This window comes from Chiroxiphia lanceolata, chromosome 4 (assembly GCF_009829145.1).
Source record: "Chiroxiphia lanceolata isolate bChiLan1 chromosome 4, bChiLan1.pri, whole genome shotgun sequence".
NCBI classification, from domain to species: domain Eukaryota; kingdom Metazoa; phylum Chordata; class Aves; order Passeriformes; family Pipridae; genus Chiroxiphia; species Chiroxiphia lanceolata.
The window spans coordinates 71582143-71601519 of NC_045640.1; the positions used below are offsets into that span (position 1 = coordinate 71582143).

The following is a 19377-nucleotide window of genomic DNA, read 5'->3' on the forward strand; positions in this document are numbered from 1 at the left end:
AAATAAGCAATCACACCACATGGTTTTTATCCTCAGTATAAATATTTCTGGTTTGAACATAACTTCATTTTAAGACTGTTTGATTTGCTTCTTTCAGGGTCCACGTGGCCACCTACTTACTATCCCAGTAGACAGCAACTTCCCCCCCCCCATTCTATTTAAAAACTTCAACACTCATTGTTGTTTTAGTCAGCCTCTCTTACCTGTAAACCTCTCCCAGAGCTTCCTCCAGTAGATAGCCACTGTCAATCTCAGCTCCTTCCCTGGTGTCCCTGTAGTAACAGGATTTAAGTTGTTTGACCCACTGGGAATTTCCCTTCCCTAAGGCAGCCCAACAGCCCAAATGCCCCTTAAACCCTTTCTTCTGGTGTTACGACGGATTTAAGGGAAAAAACCGCGTTTCATCCTGCTTTCCAAGGTTTCCCCCTCCTGCCTTTTCACAGTTTTTGCAGAATATACCATTTTTATTTTGGATACTACTACACGATTTACATAGTCACCACCACCAAAAAAAAAAAAAAAAAAAAAAAAAAAATTAAAATCACCCATAAACGATCTATTTACTTAATTCAGTTCGTACCTGGAAAGCGTAACTTTTAAGTTCAAAAGCGCTTTCGTGCAGTGGAACACACCTAAAGGAACTCCGAAAGCGGACTTCCCACGGCATTCCCGGGGCGAAGCCCCTCACTCGCCCCACCCCGCGCTGTGCGGGCCCGCCCAACAGGTGCAACGGCACCTATAGCCGGCGGGGAGTTTAACGTGAGGAAAAACCTTCCCTTTCTAACACGCCGCAGCCCTTTTTTTCCGCCCCCCCACCCATGGATAAGGGCGCCGCGCTCCCCTTTCCCTGAGGGCAGAGCCGGTGTGAGGCGGCGCGCGCTCCCCTCAGCCCCGGCGCGGCCGCGCGCGGGGGGAAGGGGCGGGGCGGCGGGAAGGGGCGGGGCCCGATTCGAACCGGGCGGCGGGGAAGCGGCGGCGGCCATGGCGCAGAACCAGCTCGGCCGGGAGCACCAGGGCATCACCCTGCGCGGCAGCGCCGAGCTCGTCGCCGAGTTCTTCTGTGAGGGGCGGCGGGGGAGCGGGTCGCCTTGGGGGCCGCGGTGGGAGAGAGGGAGGGAGAGAGGGAGCTTGGGGGGAGGGCTGGGAGGCCGCGTCTGGTGGGGAGACATGGCCGCCGGCGGGGTGGGGCGGTGGTACACATCCCTCTTCCTCTCGCTATTTCTCTCCCTCTTCTTCTCCCTTTCCCTCTCGCAGCCTATGGAATCAACAGCATCCTATACCAGCGCGGCATCTACCCCCCCGAGACCTTCACCCGCGTGCAGAAGTACGGGCTCACCCTCCTGGTCACCACCGACTCCGAGCTGACCAACTACCTCAACAACGTGACGGAGCAGATGAAAGGTGCGGGGGAGCCTCCCGGGCCCTCCCTCGTGTCTGTGCTGGCCCTTCTCGCTCTGTAAGTGACCGCTTGGCTTCTTTCAGAGTGGCTGTATAAGTGCATTGTGCAGCGCCTGGTGGTCGTCATCTCCAGCATCGAGAACAACGAGGTCCTGGAGCGGTGGCAGTTCGACATAGAGTGTGACAAAACTGCGAAGGATGACAAGTGAGTAACACAGCCCCTCCACACCTGCTCTTCCCTATCCCGAGGAGCTGTGCAGGCACAAGATCAGTGCCATGTAATTGTTCCTTCATCTGTTCCTCCTTTCTTAGTAGTTGTATGATCAAACCATACATAATCATCAGGTACTTATTTTTTTTAAGCATCAGATCAAAACTTGATTTTTAATCCTCAACAAAGCATATAAAGTCTTGTACATTTGGGTACATAAACCCAAAGAACTGCTGCTTTGTTTTTGTTATGCCAAAGTGTTCTCTTCCGTTTTGGACTGAGAATAACTTTAACATTCCTTAAAAATACTGGGAAGCTTCATAGACAACAATAAAGGGAGACCAGCTATAGACTTAGAAAAGTCTATCTACGTAGGGTTTAAAAGTGTCACTGCTATAAACATACTGTAGCAAACAGACCAACAGAGCTTAATAGAGAGAACTGTATTTAGAGGAAACTGTCACCACAGTAGAAGTTTTCTTTCTTACCAGAGTTTTCTTGTTTTTCCAGCGGACCCCGAGAAAAGTCTCAGAAAGCAATTCAGGATGAAATTCGCTCTGTCATCAGACAAATAACTGCCACAGTAACTTTCCTGCCACTGTTGGAATCTGCCTGTGAGTATTCCGAACTTCACTAAAGAAAACAAACACTTTTCCATTTTAGAAAATATTTTTCTGCTGATTTTCTGAGACTTTTTGATTATTATATGTCATGTACCATCACGTTTCTGAGACAGCACTTTGTTAGACTGACATCAGGACAGAATTTGAGGTTGCTTAACTAACTCAAAACTAGTATGTATGCTCTGAGGAATATAAGTCTTCATGAATATGATTTGTGACTAGCTGTGGACTGGCTTGTGTAACTCTGAGCTCACATGAAGTGTTACAGAGAGCTCAGCTCCACAGCATTATAAGGTGTTTAAAAAAAATTCACGACACTTGAGGAAACTGATGTGTCCCCAGATGAATATAACTTGTTTTAAATACTCTCTTTCTTCATATAACAAATATCAGCGTATTCTTAGAACATTGGTACGTTTCAAGTTCTAGAAGATGCACTTCAAACCTGCCATCTCCTTATGTGTGTATTACTATTAATTAATTTGTTGCCATTTGGTTACAGGTGCCTTTGACTTGCTGATATATACGGATAAAGATTTGGCAGTGCCAGAAAAGTGGGAAGAGTCAGGACCACAGTTCATTACCAATTCCGAAGAGGTTCGTCTGCGTTCCTTCACCACCACGATCCACAAAGTGAACACCATGGTGGCTTACAAAAGGGATTCTGTTCCCTAGGATACAGGGAGGGGGCCTGTGTGTGTGTACATATCCTGTAACCCTGTATAGTTTCTGTCCATAGTGCAGCTGAGCCATGACCACACCATTACCGCTGCTCTGGCTGAAGTATGGCACAAAAAAATTCAACGTGCTTGTGATAATGTGATAGAACACTAGACTAGGCTGGCATCATGGTAATAGTTCAATTCTTACTTTACTACACAAGCTAAACTAATGGTGTGTTAAACCACTGCCTTCATTAGAAAAACTGCCAAAATCTACGATTAGCTGCTGGAATTGTGCTCGGTTCCTATAATTTTGCATTTTAAGATTATATTAAAATATATGCTTTTAGCAGGCTTAAGTTCTCTCTGGCAACTAAAAAAAAAAATATTACTCCTGAGGTGCCAGTTTTCATGTTAAAAGCTTGGGCTGTTTTCTTACCAGAAATAACCCTAAAAAGAATCAACCACACAATTCTTGTACCTTTTGTACAGTGAAAGCAGCTGTTTATCAGGAAAACTTTTTTAAATACATGAAGCCTTGTATTTTAATGACACCTGGGCTCTAGTTCTGGGGACTGTGTTGTTCTGTCTGTCTGTAGTGTCTGTCAAGCATTTTCTATGTTTGTATTCTTGTTTTATAGAATAAAGCTTCAAATTTTATAGTATTCTCTAATCCAGAGTCTGCAGTACTTTGTATTTCAGATGGTTTTATGAATGCTGAATCTTAGTCTGTAATGCAATGAATGCCCTGAAGGCATCCTACTTGTTTCCTATGAGTGTCGAAACAAGTCTTGTGCAGTCAATATGAAATCTATTTATGGACTAATAGTTTGCCCCCATTTAAGTCTTCAAATAACAGTGTAAATAGTCACAGTGGCCTAATGATTAAGCACAGTACCTTCCATATTTGTTAGACATCACAGGACGCTTCGTGTGTTCTTATCCACTTTTGCAGTGGAAGAAATTAGGGATTTAAAACTCTGTTAATGGAACTTTCAGACTCTTCCACATTCTCGTTTGTTCCTTCACCAAATTCATTTCAGCCAGAGTACTGGACTTTTTCCACTCTTTTACAGTGATGCAGGACTCTTTCTGTTATAATAATATAATTCCAGAAGTTTATTTAAAAAACACTGACTACATGTACCCCACCACTGTATTACAAACCTGGGCTTTCCTACCAGGAAATAATTCTCTCCAGCAGCCCCAATCTAGCAGAAGTGAAAAGTGATCCTGTAAATCAGTAGCACAAAACCATGTCTTTTCTTTTTTTCAAATAAATACAATCTAGGTAATTAAAAAAATTACATTATTCACTATAAGGGCTGGGACTGCAGTAACAGAGAAACCTGATGTTTTCTTCTGCCTGTGCTGCCTATTCTTAAACAGGTGACTGCACTACCCCTTCACACCCAGAAGCAGGTGCACTTCAAGGAGTGAAGTCTGCAGTAGTGAGCATAAAAAACCTTTTTTAACAGAGATGCAAAAGTCAGATTTCTCAAGGAAGCTCATTCTTGTATCCAATAGTATATATCTTCTTGTAAGAAGGACCAGCCCAAAGTCCATCTCCATCATCATCTCTGTGTTTCTTCTTTTATAGAGGCACCAACAGTCGAGAGAGAGTGGATCCTTGCATACAGATAATGTCCATTAGAGGTACATGTGAAAAGGAACAGGTTATAAATCCTGAAGTTTTCACAAAGACCCTGCAGAACAGGAGAGAAAATAAAATAACAGTCAGTCATATTAACACAAAACTTCATGGAGGTGTCCAGCAGGATGTGCTGATTCCTAATGGGACCAACACTGCTCATTGGTTTTTCCCCTACTCCGAGGGTCACTTTTTCAGAGTGACAAATCAAAAACAAGGGACACCCCTCGTGTCCAGCGGCAGTATGGTTATTAGGAAAGGGAGTAAAGGGTAAGGTTTGGAATTCACCCAACAGGCAGTGCTCACCTGACTAGTTGAGCTGACGTATGAGCTGGTTGATGGCTTCCCCTCTGTAGCCAGGCTTTCCCATTTCCTTGAGGAAACCCACTCTGTTACGCGACGCGTGGCGAGCCACCGACAGGTGGAATGGCCACAGAAACTTTGTGACTTTATTGAAATACCTCCCAGTTGAGTAGATTTCATGAATAAGGTCTTCCAGGCAAATAATACCACAGCCCCCTGCAGAAAAATAAAAATTTAGAAAAAAAAAAAGCAATGGCCGACTGTATTATCTTTCCTCACACTGCTCCGGATCGCCAGCCCTCCAGTCTGGTAAGATTTTTCTCCCTCCCCACGCTCTCAGGTCAAACTGTAAACTCTCAACTTCTTCCTCAATTTTCTCAGCCTTTTCCTCACCTAAATGTTCCTCTATCAGCATATTGTCTGTCAGAGGCATCCTCTTCTTACTGATCTTGGCCTGGCCCCGTTTCAGGATGAGCTCTCGTACAGATTTCAGGTTTGGGTGTCTGTACAAAAACAAAAATCAGGTTCTGTAGTGGAGAGACACAATGCAGTGGGAAGCCCCTTCCTTCTTGGGAAAGCAACCAAGTTATGTTGAGGGCAAGAAGAAGAGAGACAATAACAAGTTTTAGATATAAATTTGGTTAAACTTTGACCAGCTATGGATCTGTGATACCAAATGGAGAGCCAAAAAACAGCAACATTCCCATACAAACCATTGCCAAGCCACAGGAGTGGTACTTACCCCCATGCCACGTAAGGGTCCACGACCCGCAGCAACTTCAGGGTTAACGGGGTCAGTTTAACAAATATCCCGGTGAAATTCTTTCTCAGCCGCAGCAACTCCATCGCTCTTTTTACCCTCCTGGTCACTCCCTTAATACTGAGTCGGTAAAAACAGCAGCAACAAAAGGCCTCTGGTTAGTGCGACGATCACACTCCATTTGCATAGAAATAACACAACAAAAGGCAGCAATAATGAAGGTAAGGAGGAGTAGGAAGAGCTTCTTACTCCACAATCCGCACAACGAAGGCCAGTTTGTGCTCCCGAGGTGCCGCCGCCTGCCCAGGTCTCTGCTCCATGCGCCTCAGCCGGCTGTCATCGCGGCGTTTGCGCCACGAATCGCGAACAAAAGTCTCAAGGCGTCTGAACTGGATTTGTTTCCCCTTCTGCTGCTACAGTGAAAAGGAAAAGAAAGTATCACCCACCCCAACGGTCTAAGAGGTTTGCATCTGACAGGCCAAACGAAACGCAGGACTTGAGGAACAACGTTCCTTCGGCTTTGGAAGCAGTAAGAAGAAAATAAATTTGATTATCTAAGCCCAAGGGAAACACAACTGAGGGACAACACATGAATTTAGAGGCAGATAGATACAATTTATGAATAGTAAACTAAAGAGTTTTTCCCCATGAAAAATATAAATTAGGGAAAACGGCAACACCCAGGATACTTCTAGATACAGGAGAAATTAAATGGAAGTATCTGCAGCCACAGATGATCACAGCTACACACCCAGCTCAGCAATCGCTGGGAAAGCCAGAAACAACACCTGTGTCTGGGCAAAAAAGATACTACAGCAATACCGTAGTGTGACTCAAAACTACCATCCAACAGAAAATAACTGTTTTTAAAGTCCTTTTCTACAAAGGCACACATACAAAAAAAAATAATTATTGCTAATTTATACACAGAACATCCAGCTCGCTTGGAAAAAAAATTTCAGAATTATGGGAAAATTTAAAGCATTTTTAAAATTAAATTAAAAGGTTTTTAATTGCTTGTCCTTAGCTTAGGAGCGAGTATATCCACCTAAACATAGTGCTTTCTCATACAAACAGGACTTGAATATGCATGGCAGTTACACAGTAATACTTAAGATAACACTACTAATTAAATTATTAAGTCATTTTAAATTATAGAATCTAATGTTATGGATCTTCTATTTTACCTTGTAAATCAGCCATGAAATTGGTTTGAATTTTCAAAGCAGGCAGACCTAAACAAAACCTCATCACTAAGGTAATTTTTCTAATGAAAGTCTTAAGGAGTGGCTATTTAACATTATTGCTCTTGCTTCCACTTCCACCTTGAAAATACAGCAAGCCACTGATGTGTTTAAAAACATTAAACACAGCATCCAAGAAAAATGACAGGAGTTTTGTACACGATCCCACAGAAATGGGCTTCACTGGGAAAGCTTTAAAACACTTCTAGGACAGGCAGGTACTGTATTAGCTGAGGCACAGCAGAACAGGACTCAAATTCGGAAGTTTTACTGTGCTCTGACAGTCTGGAAATGACACCCTGTGCACCGGGAGTGCCTGTATTAGCGACATGTGCCACCCCACACGCAGAAAAAGGCTTCGCGATGACCTGTCTCTGCTCTAACAGGTAAATAAGTTAACTCTAACTGCACCCTCATTAAAGCATTGTTTCCATGAAGGGTTACAAAGGTGAACTGGTTTCAGAGAGCACAGACAACTCAGCAGCGTTGCAGTACGCCACGTGTGGCTCTAAACACGCCCCACCAGGTCAAGACACAACCCACCAAGTTCCAAGAGGAACAACTCACACCCTTCAATACATTTCTGTTCCACTGCAACCAGCCAGAAAGTCTTGTCCTTTTTACGGGGCTCAGAGACACGGGGAGAAGATGCCCAGGGAGCGAAGAGCTCCCCTCGGAGGTAACCCCCGGCTGAGGGGGCCGATCCCTGGGATCACTTCCGTACGATCGCAGGGAACCGCGATTCCCTCCTTCGGAGGACAAGCAGGGCCAGCACGACCCCCGCGACCCGCCGTACCTTGCGCTTGTTGAGCAGCGCCTGCTTGGCCTGGGTGGCCTTGATGGCCAGGTACGCCTTCCTCTTCTTCAGCAAGTTCTCCGGCACCAGCGGGATCCGCCGCCTCGGCCTGCGCGAGGGACAGCCCGATCACATCCCAGCCCCACATCCTCCATCCGCCCCCCCCCCCCCCCCCGGCTGCCCCGCCGCCGCCCCCAGCCCCGGTGCCGCATGGTGCCCGCGGATGGAGGCAGATCCTTCCAGCCATCCCTCTCTGCCTCCCTCCCGCCGCACTCACTCCTCGGCCTCCGCCATCTTCCCGGGGTGGCGCCGCGCATGCGCGGGGGCGGGGCGGGGCGCGACATGGCCGCTCCCCCTCAGGTGCCCGTCGCCTTGTCCGGGGATCCCGGAGCGTTGGGAAGCGGCTGAACCGGACGGGAAAGGGTGCGCTGATGTCCATCCGTGCGCTGTGCCATGTCGGTCCACACGCCGGGAGCCTCGGAGGGAAGGGGCGCTGGGACACACGCGTTGTGGACAGCCGGGTCACCCGCAGGTGGTGCCAGAGCCTCACGCTAAGGGATGCCGTTCCCTCCGATGGGGTTGTGTTCGCGGTCTGCTCCCTCTTTGCCATGCAGGGTAGAGGAGGGATGTGTGCCTTTACACTATTAACCATCATTGCGTCTGCAGTCAGCCCGCTTTACACCGACCGCAGTGTTCCCTTGCCAGCTGGGAGCTCCAGCCTGGCACTGGAAGGCTCGGTGGTCCCCGGTTTCCCTGCTCGCCTCGGTGATGCTGCAAACCTTTGTAAGCACTAAAAATTAGGCCACTTCTGTTTTGACACCTAATACTTGAATACCTGTATTTAGAAACTCAATCCCACCTGCCCAGATGTGTGCTGTGCAGAGAGCACAGCCCTTGGTGAGGAAATCCAGCTTCCCATGAACTTTTGGATTTATGAGGCAGAAAGCAACAAGCTTATAAAATAAATAATCCGAAACTTGCACCAAAACACACCCATAACTACATACATTTCACCCTGACAGTGGGATAAGCTGCTTCATATAAAAAAGCCCTGAAATGTATGGTAGCTCTGGACAGAAAAAATGACCCATTTAAATCTACAAATTAGTGCGCTTTGTTTAACAGGAGAGAAATGCAAACAGCCTCTCGGGTATTTCATTATTAATGGTAAGGAAACAATAAGTAAGTAAATATTTCAAGCACTGTTGCTATGAAATATTGCACAGCATTCTTAGGCTGACTGGTTAAACTTTAACTAGTAGTTCCACTGTATTAATGAACGGCTATTCAAATGCCTTTGTTTGCAAGGTTACTCAAGAAAGTATTCCCACTTTCCTAGACACCAAGCTATTGTAAACTGACCTTCAGCACTCTGAACTACTCTCCTTTTTTCTTGACAAGACCTTGCATTTTCTGATATTTCCATGAGCTGTTACAGACGAATCCAGTGACTGTGAGCTTACTATAGTCACCATCCACCAGTGACGGATTAATTGACTTCTCCTAATTTATCTCCTTTCAGAATGATGGGTAAAATACTTTTTTAAAATCCTGGATATCTAGTCATGCTCCTTTCAGCCATTGACATTCAATGACTTCACAATCCAGCTACTATTTCAGGGCTCCAATTCCAAAAGCCAAGCCAGGAGATGAGATATGAGAAGTATCTTGACCATGAAACTTCTTGTCTTACTCTCTCACTTTAAGGGTATAAAACACCATTAAATTTATTTAAAATCTCATAAAATCTTTATTGACACTGTGTGCAGTCTCAAAACAGCAAAAGAGCCTTGAAGTCCATCACTCTCACCAGTGAATCGTGTCCCAATCTGAAATCTGTCTGTAAGCTCCCTATAAAACGAGCCAAAAAAATTAAAATTGGTTTATTTTGCCAAACTGTGATCTAATCTTGGGAATATTTTAATGGAAAAAACACCTTGTGATCTTAAATTATGCCCATTTTCAGATCTTTTAAGGCAAAAGTTTATATGGTTTGGAAAGAAGCCCAGGAACTACTCCATACACACACTCAAACCAATAATTAACAGAGAAAAAAGGTGTGTGGTCCAAGACTTCCTTCCGTGAAAATAACAATCACATGGAGATAGACTAATATTTCACAAAAATATTTTTGAAAAACACTGTGGATAGGTGGATGCTTTTATTCTTTTCAAAATAAGGTTCCTTAACATGGGCATTTTTGTCAGAAATCCTGCAAATCCATCTCCAAAGGAGCAATCTGGGTATAATGAAGAGATGTGATGAGACTAACACAGGTGTGTACCCTCAGTTAGTGGCCACTTAATATGTCAAACTGAAAAGGCTCAAAGAGATAAAGTTTTTTGGCTTTGTGTCTTCTAAAAAAAAATAAGTGGGAAAAAGCAATTCATTTTTTAGTGCCACTCATTTACGAGCATTAATGGAAAATATTCTGGTTTCAAAAGCTTGATTTTACAGTTACTATTATTCCCTGGAAGAAAAGCAGACTACTAATAAACCCCGGGCACTATTCACAATCGTTGTCCCTGGAAATTATATCTGGAGCTTTAAGTTATGAATATTAAATTACAGATTTACATTGTTCTGGCATTTTCTAAAAGAGTGGTGGTACCCATTTACAACGTGAAACACTTGTAAGAAATAAAATGTAAATTAATTTTTTTTTTTTTTTACTTCTAATGCACTTGTAAAGGCCTGGTTAATGAACCTGAAATAAAAAAATTGCTTTTCAATTACAACAAATAGCGATGAAAAGAATTTATTTTTCTGTCTTGCCTACGAGGGAGTGCACAGAGTGTCTGCTATTTGAGTGTGCTACAGATTTAATTGTACCTTAAAAGAAAAGTGGAGGTAAAAATAGACATCATTATATATGGTCTCCACAAGTCTCCATGACGTCTCTCCTTCCCCCACAGGGATGAAAAGCTACATTTTATTTGGGAGAAAGACCGATTCAATTATGTCTGAGATGAAAGGCAGTGGGAACAGAATAGGTGTCTTTCCCACCCTCAGTAATTGGGAATCCTACCTCCTACTAGATTACCTTTTAGTTGAACCTTCCAGATAATGATGCCATTTAGGTTGTGGGAGCATATTAACAAGTATGGCACGGCATAAACTATTCATAAAAATACTACAGACTGGGAGCCATAAAAAGAGATGGAATGGAACAACCCAATTAGGGAGTTTATCATGTCAACATAGACAGCTTCATAAGAAGTGCTTTGTGTAGCCAGATGTGCTCTCTGGCCTAAATGTCAGTGATTCTGATACAATGGGGACGGGTGGTAGACGACGAGTTTTACCTTAAAAAAATAAAAAAAACATTTCATTATTCTTACTTCATGGCTCTGGTTGCTGCCCCAACTATGTAAAATCCTTTAGCATGTTCAGTTTTGGAGCTGTTGTTTAAAGCAGAAACACCAATCAGAAGAGGATTAAAACATCCTAAGTGAGAATTAGTCTGCAGTAATTTATGTAAAATCACAGCAGAGTAGTTTTGCTGTAAGATCAAACCCTAAACAAAGCCGTGGCTCTGAGCGCTGTAACAGTGCACGGCAACGGGGCTTTAAGGGCCCTCTCACTTCTTTTCCCTGTTAATTTATGCACAGAAAGTTCTCATTGGAACGTTTTGTTCTGCCTGCAGTTATTTGTGACAACTGCCGAGTCAAGATAAAGCTACAGAGCATCCATGTCTGACCAGGACTCATCAGGCAGAGAAACAGAGCCTGAAGGATGTAAGTGGTTGTCCATAGCTTTATCCCAAGAAAGAGGCTGTACTCCAGCTGCTCCAAGCTGCCTACACGCAGCAGAAGCAAAGGGAAGGAGGAGGTATTTACAAGATTCTCCTCATGGCACAGCAGAAGACCTTATAAGGCTGAGTGCTAAGGCAGGAAGATGGCAGAAAAAATCAGTAAATAAAAGTGCAGAAAGGATTCACCGATTTCTATATGAAATTATGGGATACAGGCTAATTAATAAGCCTGGGAGTAGGATTTTGGAATGATTTTAGAGAAATAAAAATATTAGCTCCACGCTTAGGATGACAGAATTGTAATTGAAAATTATTAGGGAAGGGTTAAAGAACAAAGCAGAGACCATCATTCCACACTGTAGCCTCTTACACCCACATTTTGGATGCTCCAGCTTTGGTCTGTCGCCTTTCTTCCATCTGTCCATCCCATAGTTCCACCCACCTTTCCCCAAGACAGACTTGGAAAAGGTTCAAAGAAAGAAGATCAAAGATAGGGAATAGTTTCCATCTGTGGAGCAGTTAAATAGACTGGACCCTCAGGCTGGGAGAAAGGTGTCTGAGGGAAGATAAAATAACCCATAATGGATAAATGGTGGGATAGTTGCTCCCTCTCTCTTCCAGCATGAGAGGTAGGGAACCTCGGATGAAGGTAGAAGGAGGCAGGTTCACAACAAATAATGTGGTTTTTGCAGCACATGAACTTGTATTTAAGGCGTAGACATTTTAGCCACCAGATTCTGAGAAAGGTTGGGTGAATCAAAAATTGGGAGAGTAACTTCTTGACCATATTGTACCTCTGTAGGCAGCAAGACTCCAAGCTATTCTTCCATTCCTCATGATAAATGCATTCCATTTTTTCCTACAGAGGGTGCAGATGTTTCTTTCACTACGCTCAGCCCATTTTTCCCCTAAACCTTTCACACACTGATCCCAACACAGATAAGATGGTTGCTGAAAAATGAATAATTTAAAGCCCTGAGGATGAACCCAAAATAAGCAAATGTCAGTGATATCCTCCAAACCCTGTTCTCCAACAATGTACAAGTCTATAACAAAAAAAGGAAAACCAAACTGAATGAAATCAGTGTTGTCACAGAGGGGACAAATGACCCTGCATTCTCCTCCACTATTTTAAATATCTGAGTGGAAATGAGAAAAGAAATACAATTGTAGGCTGAGGTGTTGTTTCAAAAATTCAAATTCTCTTTTAACTGTACTGCTACTGGGCATTGATTTAGGACATGAAAAGGACATCAGTGTTTGTATATGTGCAGCCTCAGCATTGGTACCCTCTGCCTCCAGAAACTGTTTTTTCCAAGCAGAGGAGCTACACATCCCAGCCACGTGTCCCCGTCCACCTCCTCCCCGGTGGATCTGGCCTTTCTACCAGCTCAGCTCCAAACTTTCTGTTTAACTGAGATTTGTCCCATTTTATATTCACCCTTGCTATTGTAGCAAAACATCTGAAGAGGCAGACAGAACTCAGCTTCTCTGCTTGCAAACAGAAGGGCTAATTTAACCTGACTGTACGTCCTTCTTCCCTGTTCACCTGCACTGTGACCCCTTTTCCTGCCTTTGAAGTCCATCCTTTGCAGCCCTTAAAAGAGATTTGGATAAATGAACCCGTTCTTGCAATGATCTATTATCACTGCTGCCTGGAAGCTTGAAGGATGAGGAAAATTCGGCAAAAACCTGAGAACAGATGGAATAAGCAAGAAAAAATAGTTAGCTCCAGGTACTGCTGGCTGGAGCACAGCTGTGGAGAGCACGGGCAGCAAGCAAATCCCAGCTACTTGGTTCCAGCATCTTGGAGCATCATTCTTCCAGGGGTCAACCAGTTGACAGACTGGGATTGCAGGGGCACTCCATCACCTCAGCCCAGTGGTACAGGGGTATGAGATGAGGGGCACTGTTCAACAGGAACATAAACCACCCAAATCCAAAGCAACTGTGCTGCTTCTCCGTGTTGTGCTCGGCAAGACTTACTTCTTCCCTGTGAGTCTTCCACAACCTCTGGCAGGATCACGGCCTTTCTGTATCAGACCCTGTGTTCTCACACCTGAGGGAGTTTCTGACCCAAGGGACTACACTGAGGAAGAGCTAACAGAGAAAAAATAGGTCCTGTTTCTAAACCATCAGCAGGATAACAAGAGTGTCTTGATAGTTTCAATTTTCTCCACACATACTAATCATACAGTAAACTATTTTTTGATATGTTGTATAGACAAAGGAAAAGATTCATCATCATTTTTTCCCTATTTTTTTAGTAAGAAAAAGCTGCTTCCTGTCAGTACACAACCTCACTAGTGAAAGAAATCACTCAGGTGCAGGTGTGCTTCGAACAAATGTCAGTTCTCAAAACACTGCCTTCCTCCTCGGTGTCTGACACGCTGCAGTTGTAGCAGAAAAACACACTCACCGACAAACACACACTTTTTATAAAACCAGTTTTGTCAAGTCACTGTCTACTGTAAGAGTTGGTGCCATGTGACAAGGCAGAGCTAATTAGTGAGGTGGATTTTGTAAAGGAAGAGAAGGCTCTTAAATTTGCAGCAGAGAGAAAGAGCCTGACCTACTTTGTATATTTTCTGGTGCTCTCATTTTAGGTGTTTTCATGGTCCTTCTAAAGCCAGCAGCCAAATTCCCTGTGCAGCCAACGTAGAAAGGCTTTGTGTGTTTTCATACTGCTTGATTTAAGTGCTTTAACTCGGGTTTCAGTATCTCCCCCCCAAGGAAAAATAACTTTCACAGCCTTTTCAGACTGAAAATGGAAAAAATACCATCAGACTCACTCCTTTCCAAAATCTTAAAATCTCTATTCAGCAGCATTTTAATAGGAAAAAAGAATGGGGAATGGTGGCTTCTCCACATCTCATTCTCTTCAACTCCAGATTGGCTGCATTTTTGGAAGATAAGCTTGAATGAAAACACGTTATCTGCAGGATTCAGCACAGAGATAACAAGGTGGAATGGAATGGATTGTCAAAATACGCTGCTGAAGTGTGACCTTACTTCTTGTGTCAGAGGGAACGTGGCTCAGTGAAGAGGTGCCCATTCCGAGGCTGGGGCTGCCCGAAGGAACCCCTCAGCTCCAGGGATACACCACAGCTGTTTCCAACTCCTGCCAGGGCAAGCCCTGGTGCCCTCCTCTCCTTCCCTTTGTACCTCGATTTCTATGTGAGGAAAGTGCACATGCAGGTCAGGAAAGAGTCAGGAAACATTCCTGCCTCATCCTAGTGAGTCCAAAGAACTGCAGACTACACTGCAGCTGTGCCATAGCCCCTATAATTCATTTTGATCCAGATAAGGATTTAATTTGAAGAGCTCACTTTTTCATGGATACTTCAAAACCTGGAAGGCGCTGCTGGAATGCAACCCTGTTATCTGTTTGTGATGATCTGAAGACACCTGGATTTAGTGGTGTTTTATTATTATTACTATGGATCACCCACCAGATGGTTCAAATAAAAATACTTCAGATGATGAATAGCACAGGAATTCTTCACATCACTTTAAAGGTTCACTTTTCTGAATTTGCATTGTGGAAGTGGTCCCTTGGGCACGTTTTTCTGTTGCTAATTCTCTTCTCCAGTTCACAAACCACTGAATCTTCAAGCTGCTTTCTGAATAACCACATCTACCTGTGGAGTGTGAACACGTCTGCCAGCACACATGGGCATTGCCACTGCTTACTCTTTCTACAAACAGAAATTCACTGGAAAATTAACGCAAGGTTTTCCATACGGAGCCAAAAGGGAAATCTGGGGGGGCTGTTAGTGGAACAAATGGAAATATTTTTTTTTCTTCATTCAGCCCTAATTAAAATTAATATCACTTTGGCTCAAACTAACACCACTAACTACGGAAATTAGTAGTTCAGACTACCAGCTCCCCAAGCTGAGATGCTGCTGCACATATGGTACGTGTGATCACGGCCTGTTCCTGAGAAAAGCCCATATGGGTTACAGCAACCCTGCAACGGAGACAGTGAGGCTTTAGCCTCACTTCTTGTTGTCATTAACTTGTTTCTCAGTCTCACTCTGCTTTTAACTATGAGGTATTTGCTGTCTGTTGTCTATTTTCACCTCATGCACAGTCTCTCCTCACAGTCAGCACAGCTGGTAACCACCACTGGGATCATCCTGCCTTTATAACCTGGATTCATCCCACTGCCGGCCACAGTCCCCCTGCATGGGGCTGGCAAAGGTATTTTCTTGTACACCCTGTTGCAGCGAACAGAAATCTGAAGTTCACTCTGGAAAGGTACAAAACCTGCCTGCCAACCAGCATCCAGCAGAGGCATGAGCTGCCATCAGACTCTGATCTCACTGCAGCAGCCTGTGCCCTCCGGGCAGCAGGAGGGAAGCAGCGGGATGAGCTGGGAGACAGATCTGGAGGGATGCCTGCAGGCACAGGGAATACAGTATCACTCATCATACTGTGCCTGGCTGCAGTCAAAAGGCCCTTCTGGCCGAGCACAGGATGTACATCTGAGCTCTGCAAAGACCTCCAGCAGGACAGACTGTAGCCATTCTTGGTTTGGGGAACAGCAAAGGCATGACTTGTGTTTGTTGTGCAGGTCTGGTGAGAAGCCTGGCACAGGACAGAGACACACACTGCTGTCACTCTTCCCTGCTGTAAGTAGAGTGCCCCTTCCTCCCTGCATGGCTTGCAAATGCACACACACTGACCCATTCTCCCAAAATTCAATCCAAACACACAAAACCTGTGCTTTTCTTATCACTCCTTCGGATGGAGTGTGATTCCTCAGCCCTTTCTTGCAGCCCCTCTTTTATTGTCAGAAGGCTTATTATACACAAGTAGCGTGACCAGGAGCTGTGCGTCTTTACCATTCTTTTCCAAATATATCATATCCTCACTGCAGCAGTGGCATTAATAACCCCTGACACACCACACAGTCCTTTGGGAAGCCACAGTACCTGCCAGCAAAACTTTTCTTCTCGTTGCTTCCGAAGTGGTCATCACGAGCCTTTCACAAAAATACATTCAACAGGAAACAGTCTTCCTGTTCTTTTTTTAACTTGGTTTTGAATAGAAATATCTATTTTGTTGTTTGTGTGCTTGACAGGTTCTAGGGCTTCTGCTAGTAAGGTGTTAAGTATTCCCTTCCATCACTTCCAAATTATTTTAAAATCTAGTGCTTAAGTTCCCCTGAGCTTAACTCATTTTAATAAGTTTTGGATGTTTGTTTGGTTTCTATAATTTATGATTCATCTCCTAAATCTCCTTCCTTGCTTTAGCATACCCTTTGGAAGACACATGCCCAGAATATATTAACAAAAATAATTGCCACTGGTGCAAATCTAACAGTTTAAATGGGAATTACTGGGTTTCTGAAATGCAAAGCATGTGCCAATCCCAATTCACTTGCTGGAGAACACGGGGTACAGGTAGAAAAACTCAGGGAGTATTGCTTTGGCAGCCACCCATTTTATGCCTGCAGTTTTCCTGCAGGTGTCAGGCAGAAATTAAATGTGGTGTCTGTAGTGGAAGACACTCCTCAAGTGCTGTACCTTTATTATTCTGACTGTAAAAAGGGGTAAAAAATAGAACTATGCTAAAGCTTAGTTTATATAACACTAATTTAATAGGGAGGCATTAAAGGACAGCTAAAATAGAAATGTGCCCTATAGCCCAAAACTTAATTTCAGCTGCTCTTTCCAACATAACAGGAAGCCCATGCTAATTCTGTAAGGATGAACTTTTTAAGTTACACTTATTTATTAGCAGCATTTTTATTAAGACTGAGAAAAAAAGAGAGAAGTTTACGCTTAAATCTTTAAGGAAAATATTCCCACAGTTCTATTACTGCAATTAAACTCACCTTGGAAATTATTCACCCTTAAAAAGCTATTATTTATCAGGATAGTCTTATTTAGCTGTGATTTTTTTTTTCCATTTTGGTTGTTTTAAACATGCTACTTTCCAGAAATTTAGTGTCTTTACTGAAACCTGAGTTAAGCAGTTTCTTGGGAGAGAATTTAAGAGGTGATCTCATGATCAACATGACTGTTGGATACAAAGATCCCATCTCCACTGGTGAGCAGTGGAATCCCAACCTGTAATGAGCGAATTTATTGCACACAGTAGGTAAATATTTGTTGTGCCAGTCCCCTATTTTGCCCTCTATTATATTTTCCACAATCTCATTACAACTGGATTAGGGCTTAATACTGCTCTTACTGTCTCCACTTTGCCTATAAAACACTTTGTAGGTTTTGAAACACTTTCACACTAATATAGATTAAATGACCCTGAATTCTTATGGAGGGAGAACAAGACAAGTAAGAAATGACCACAGAAGCCTGGCAAGGATGCAAAGCCAGAACCTCAGCTGATCAAAGTGATTCTTGGCTTCCACAGTGGGACCATGTGTGTCCATGATAAACAGGCAGGGCTGTAAACTGGAACATGCTTTAAATCTCCCCAACTCTCATACAACTAGTCCATATTTTCAGAGCTGCTACGCAGTTGGTTTCAGAAAAATAGCTGGGAGTTATTGTTCTGCCTGCCAGTTAAAAGTAAGCTGCATGTGACAGCTTAAAAATTGAAAATGGACCAGGGAAGTGTGGAAGAAGCAGCCCTAGAAACAGATATTTGCTTCCCAAATGTTACTGCAACACAAATCTTTGCAAAATAATAAGCACTGGCAAAGAGCTCTGCTTCCCCAGAAAAGGTCTCGGCTCCTCTGGATGACTCACGGATCACTTGAAACAGAGGAAAAACCTGCTTTGGTGACCAGTTCTGTGCCCTTTGTCATAGGTTGTTGGGAATTTCCCATAATTATGCTTTGCAAGTAAATTACCATCCACATAACAAACACATCCAGACATTAAAAGTGAACTGAGAGATGTCTGCAGTCTTTGAAGAGACAGAAAATGTAATGTGATTAGAGTTGCTCAGAAGATAGCCATAAAAGAACTTCTGGTTTGAGAGGATTTTGCCCACATCTCCTGCCCAGAAAAATACTGAGCAATTGATATTTGTACGGGGCCTTTGGCCCAAGGAGCTAACAGAACAAAAGGGGAATTCCTTCCTAGTTATCTAGGGCTTTGTTTTATCATCAGGCACTTGAGGTCGATGCTCCAGCTTCAAGCCGTGCCCCTTGGTGTGGTGGGATGGTGCTGTGGATGTCACCCATGGGCAATGCTGGAAGATTGTGCCTGACAGACAAAATGCCAGTGGTCATTCACCCACTATGATATAACCAAAATCCCTTGGGGCTGCCACAGAGGGACCTATTTCACCTCATGTGCTTTTCATAGAGGAGTAACCTGGGCAGTCCTTGTGCTTCTCAAACAGAAGCACTGGAACTGTTGCTGTTGCAAATACAAGCACAGGCTGCTTTAAGAATAACTCAGTAGTTTCTAAATGCGTCTACTCCTCCTGTTACTTAACGTGCTAACTTGGTACGTGCCTAAATTTAACTAGAATTACTGTTGTTTGGGGTGGATGACTGCTTAACAACCTCACAGCTACTATAATATATACATTTGTCTCTGTTCCAACAGCTTCCCTGCAGATGTGGAGCTCAGTCCTGCTAACAGCACCTCACATTTACTGAAAGGTAGCTCCTCTGGTCACTACTCTTGACTTGTAACAATCACAATTTGTAAGGACTGAAACTAAGATGCAGAACAAAATGTTGGATAGACAGATGTCCCACGTGGAAGACTTGAAGCAGAGGGGGAGGCCAGAACATGACCGGTCTGCCTGGAGTTAAAGATAATAAGAGCAGGACTCAGCTCCAGCTCCTTCCTCCATCTCTTCCCACTAACCAAATTTCAAATCTGAGCACACTCCTGTGGACTGTTGCCTCTGTTTATGAGCAAATTAATTACAGTCATATTGGAAATGTGAACAAATTAAAACCCTCTTGCTTTATATGTTTGTGTCCTCTGGTTTGAATTTCCTGAGAGCAAATGGACAATTAAAACTAGACTGTTTCTCATGC

The 19377-nt window shown here is 43.7% G+C and overlaps 2 protein-coding genes and 1 long non-coding RNA gene across 13 annotated transcripts in view; 1 reads left to right on the plus strand and 2 right to left on the minus strand.

Moving 5' to 3' along the window:
- Positions 1 to 893, minus strand: part of LOC116785764 — a 65644-nt gene extending 64751 nt beyond the window's left edge. For 10 of the 11 annotated variants that reach the window (XR_004356705.1, XR_004356708.1, XR_004356714.1 and 7 more), the window contains exons 1-2: positions 581 to 893; positions 204 to 272 (exon numbers count right to left, since the gene is read on the minus strand). This is a non-coding gene — a long non-coding RNA (uncharacterized LOC116785764). The remainder of the gene's footprint in view (positions 1 to 203; positions 273 to 580) is intronic. The other variant, XR_004356712.1, reaches the window with a different exon arrangement.
- Positions 894 to 940: 47 nt separating this feature from the next.
- MAD2L1 (mitotic arrest deficient 2 like 1) lies at positions 941 to 3567 on the plus strand. Its single transcript, XM_032686456.1, has 5 exons — positions 941 to 1060; positions 1255 to 1401; positions 1483 to 1603; positions 2120 to 2223; positions 2735 to 3567. The coding sequence occupies exons 1-5, from the start codon at positions 982 to 984 to the stop codon at positions 2905 to 2907; spliced, it is 624 nt and encodes a 207-aa protein (XP_032542347.1). The 5' UTR covers positions 941 to 981; the 3' UTR covers positions 2908 to 3567.
- RPL7L1 (ribosomal protein L7 like 1) lies at positions 3295 to 8027 on the minus strand. Its single transcript, XM_032686455.1, has 7 exons — positions 7926 to 8027; positions 7649 to 7757; positions 5858 to 6021; positions 5591 to 5728; positions 5242 to 5351; positions 4852 to 5064; positions 3295 to 4600 (listed from the first exon to the last, which is right to left on the minus strand). Exons 1-6 carry the CDS (start codon positions 7940 to 7942, stop codon positions 4856 to 4858), a joined length of 747 nt encoding a protein of 248 aa, XP_032542346.1. The 5' UTR covers positions 7943 to 8027; the 3' UTR covers positions 3295 to 4600; positions 4852 to 4855.
- Between the last annotated feature and the right edge of the window lie 11350 nt (positions 8028 to 19377).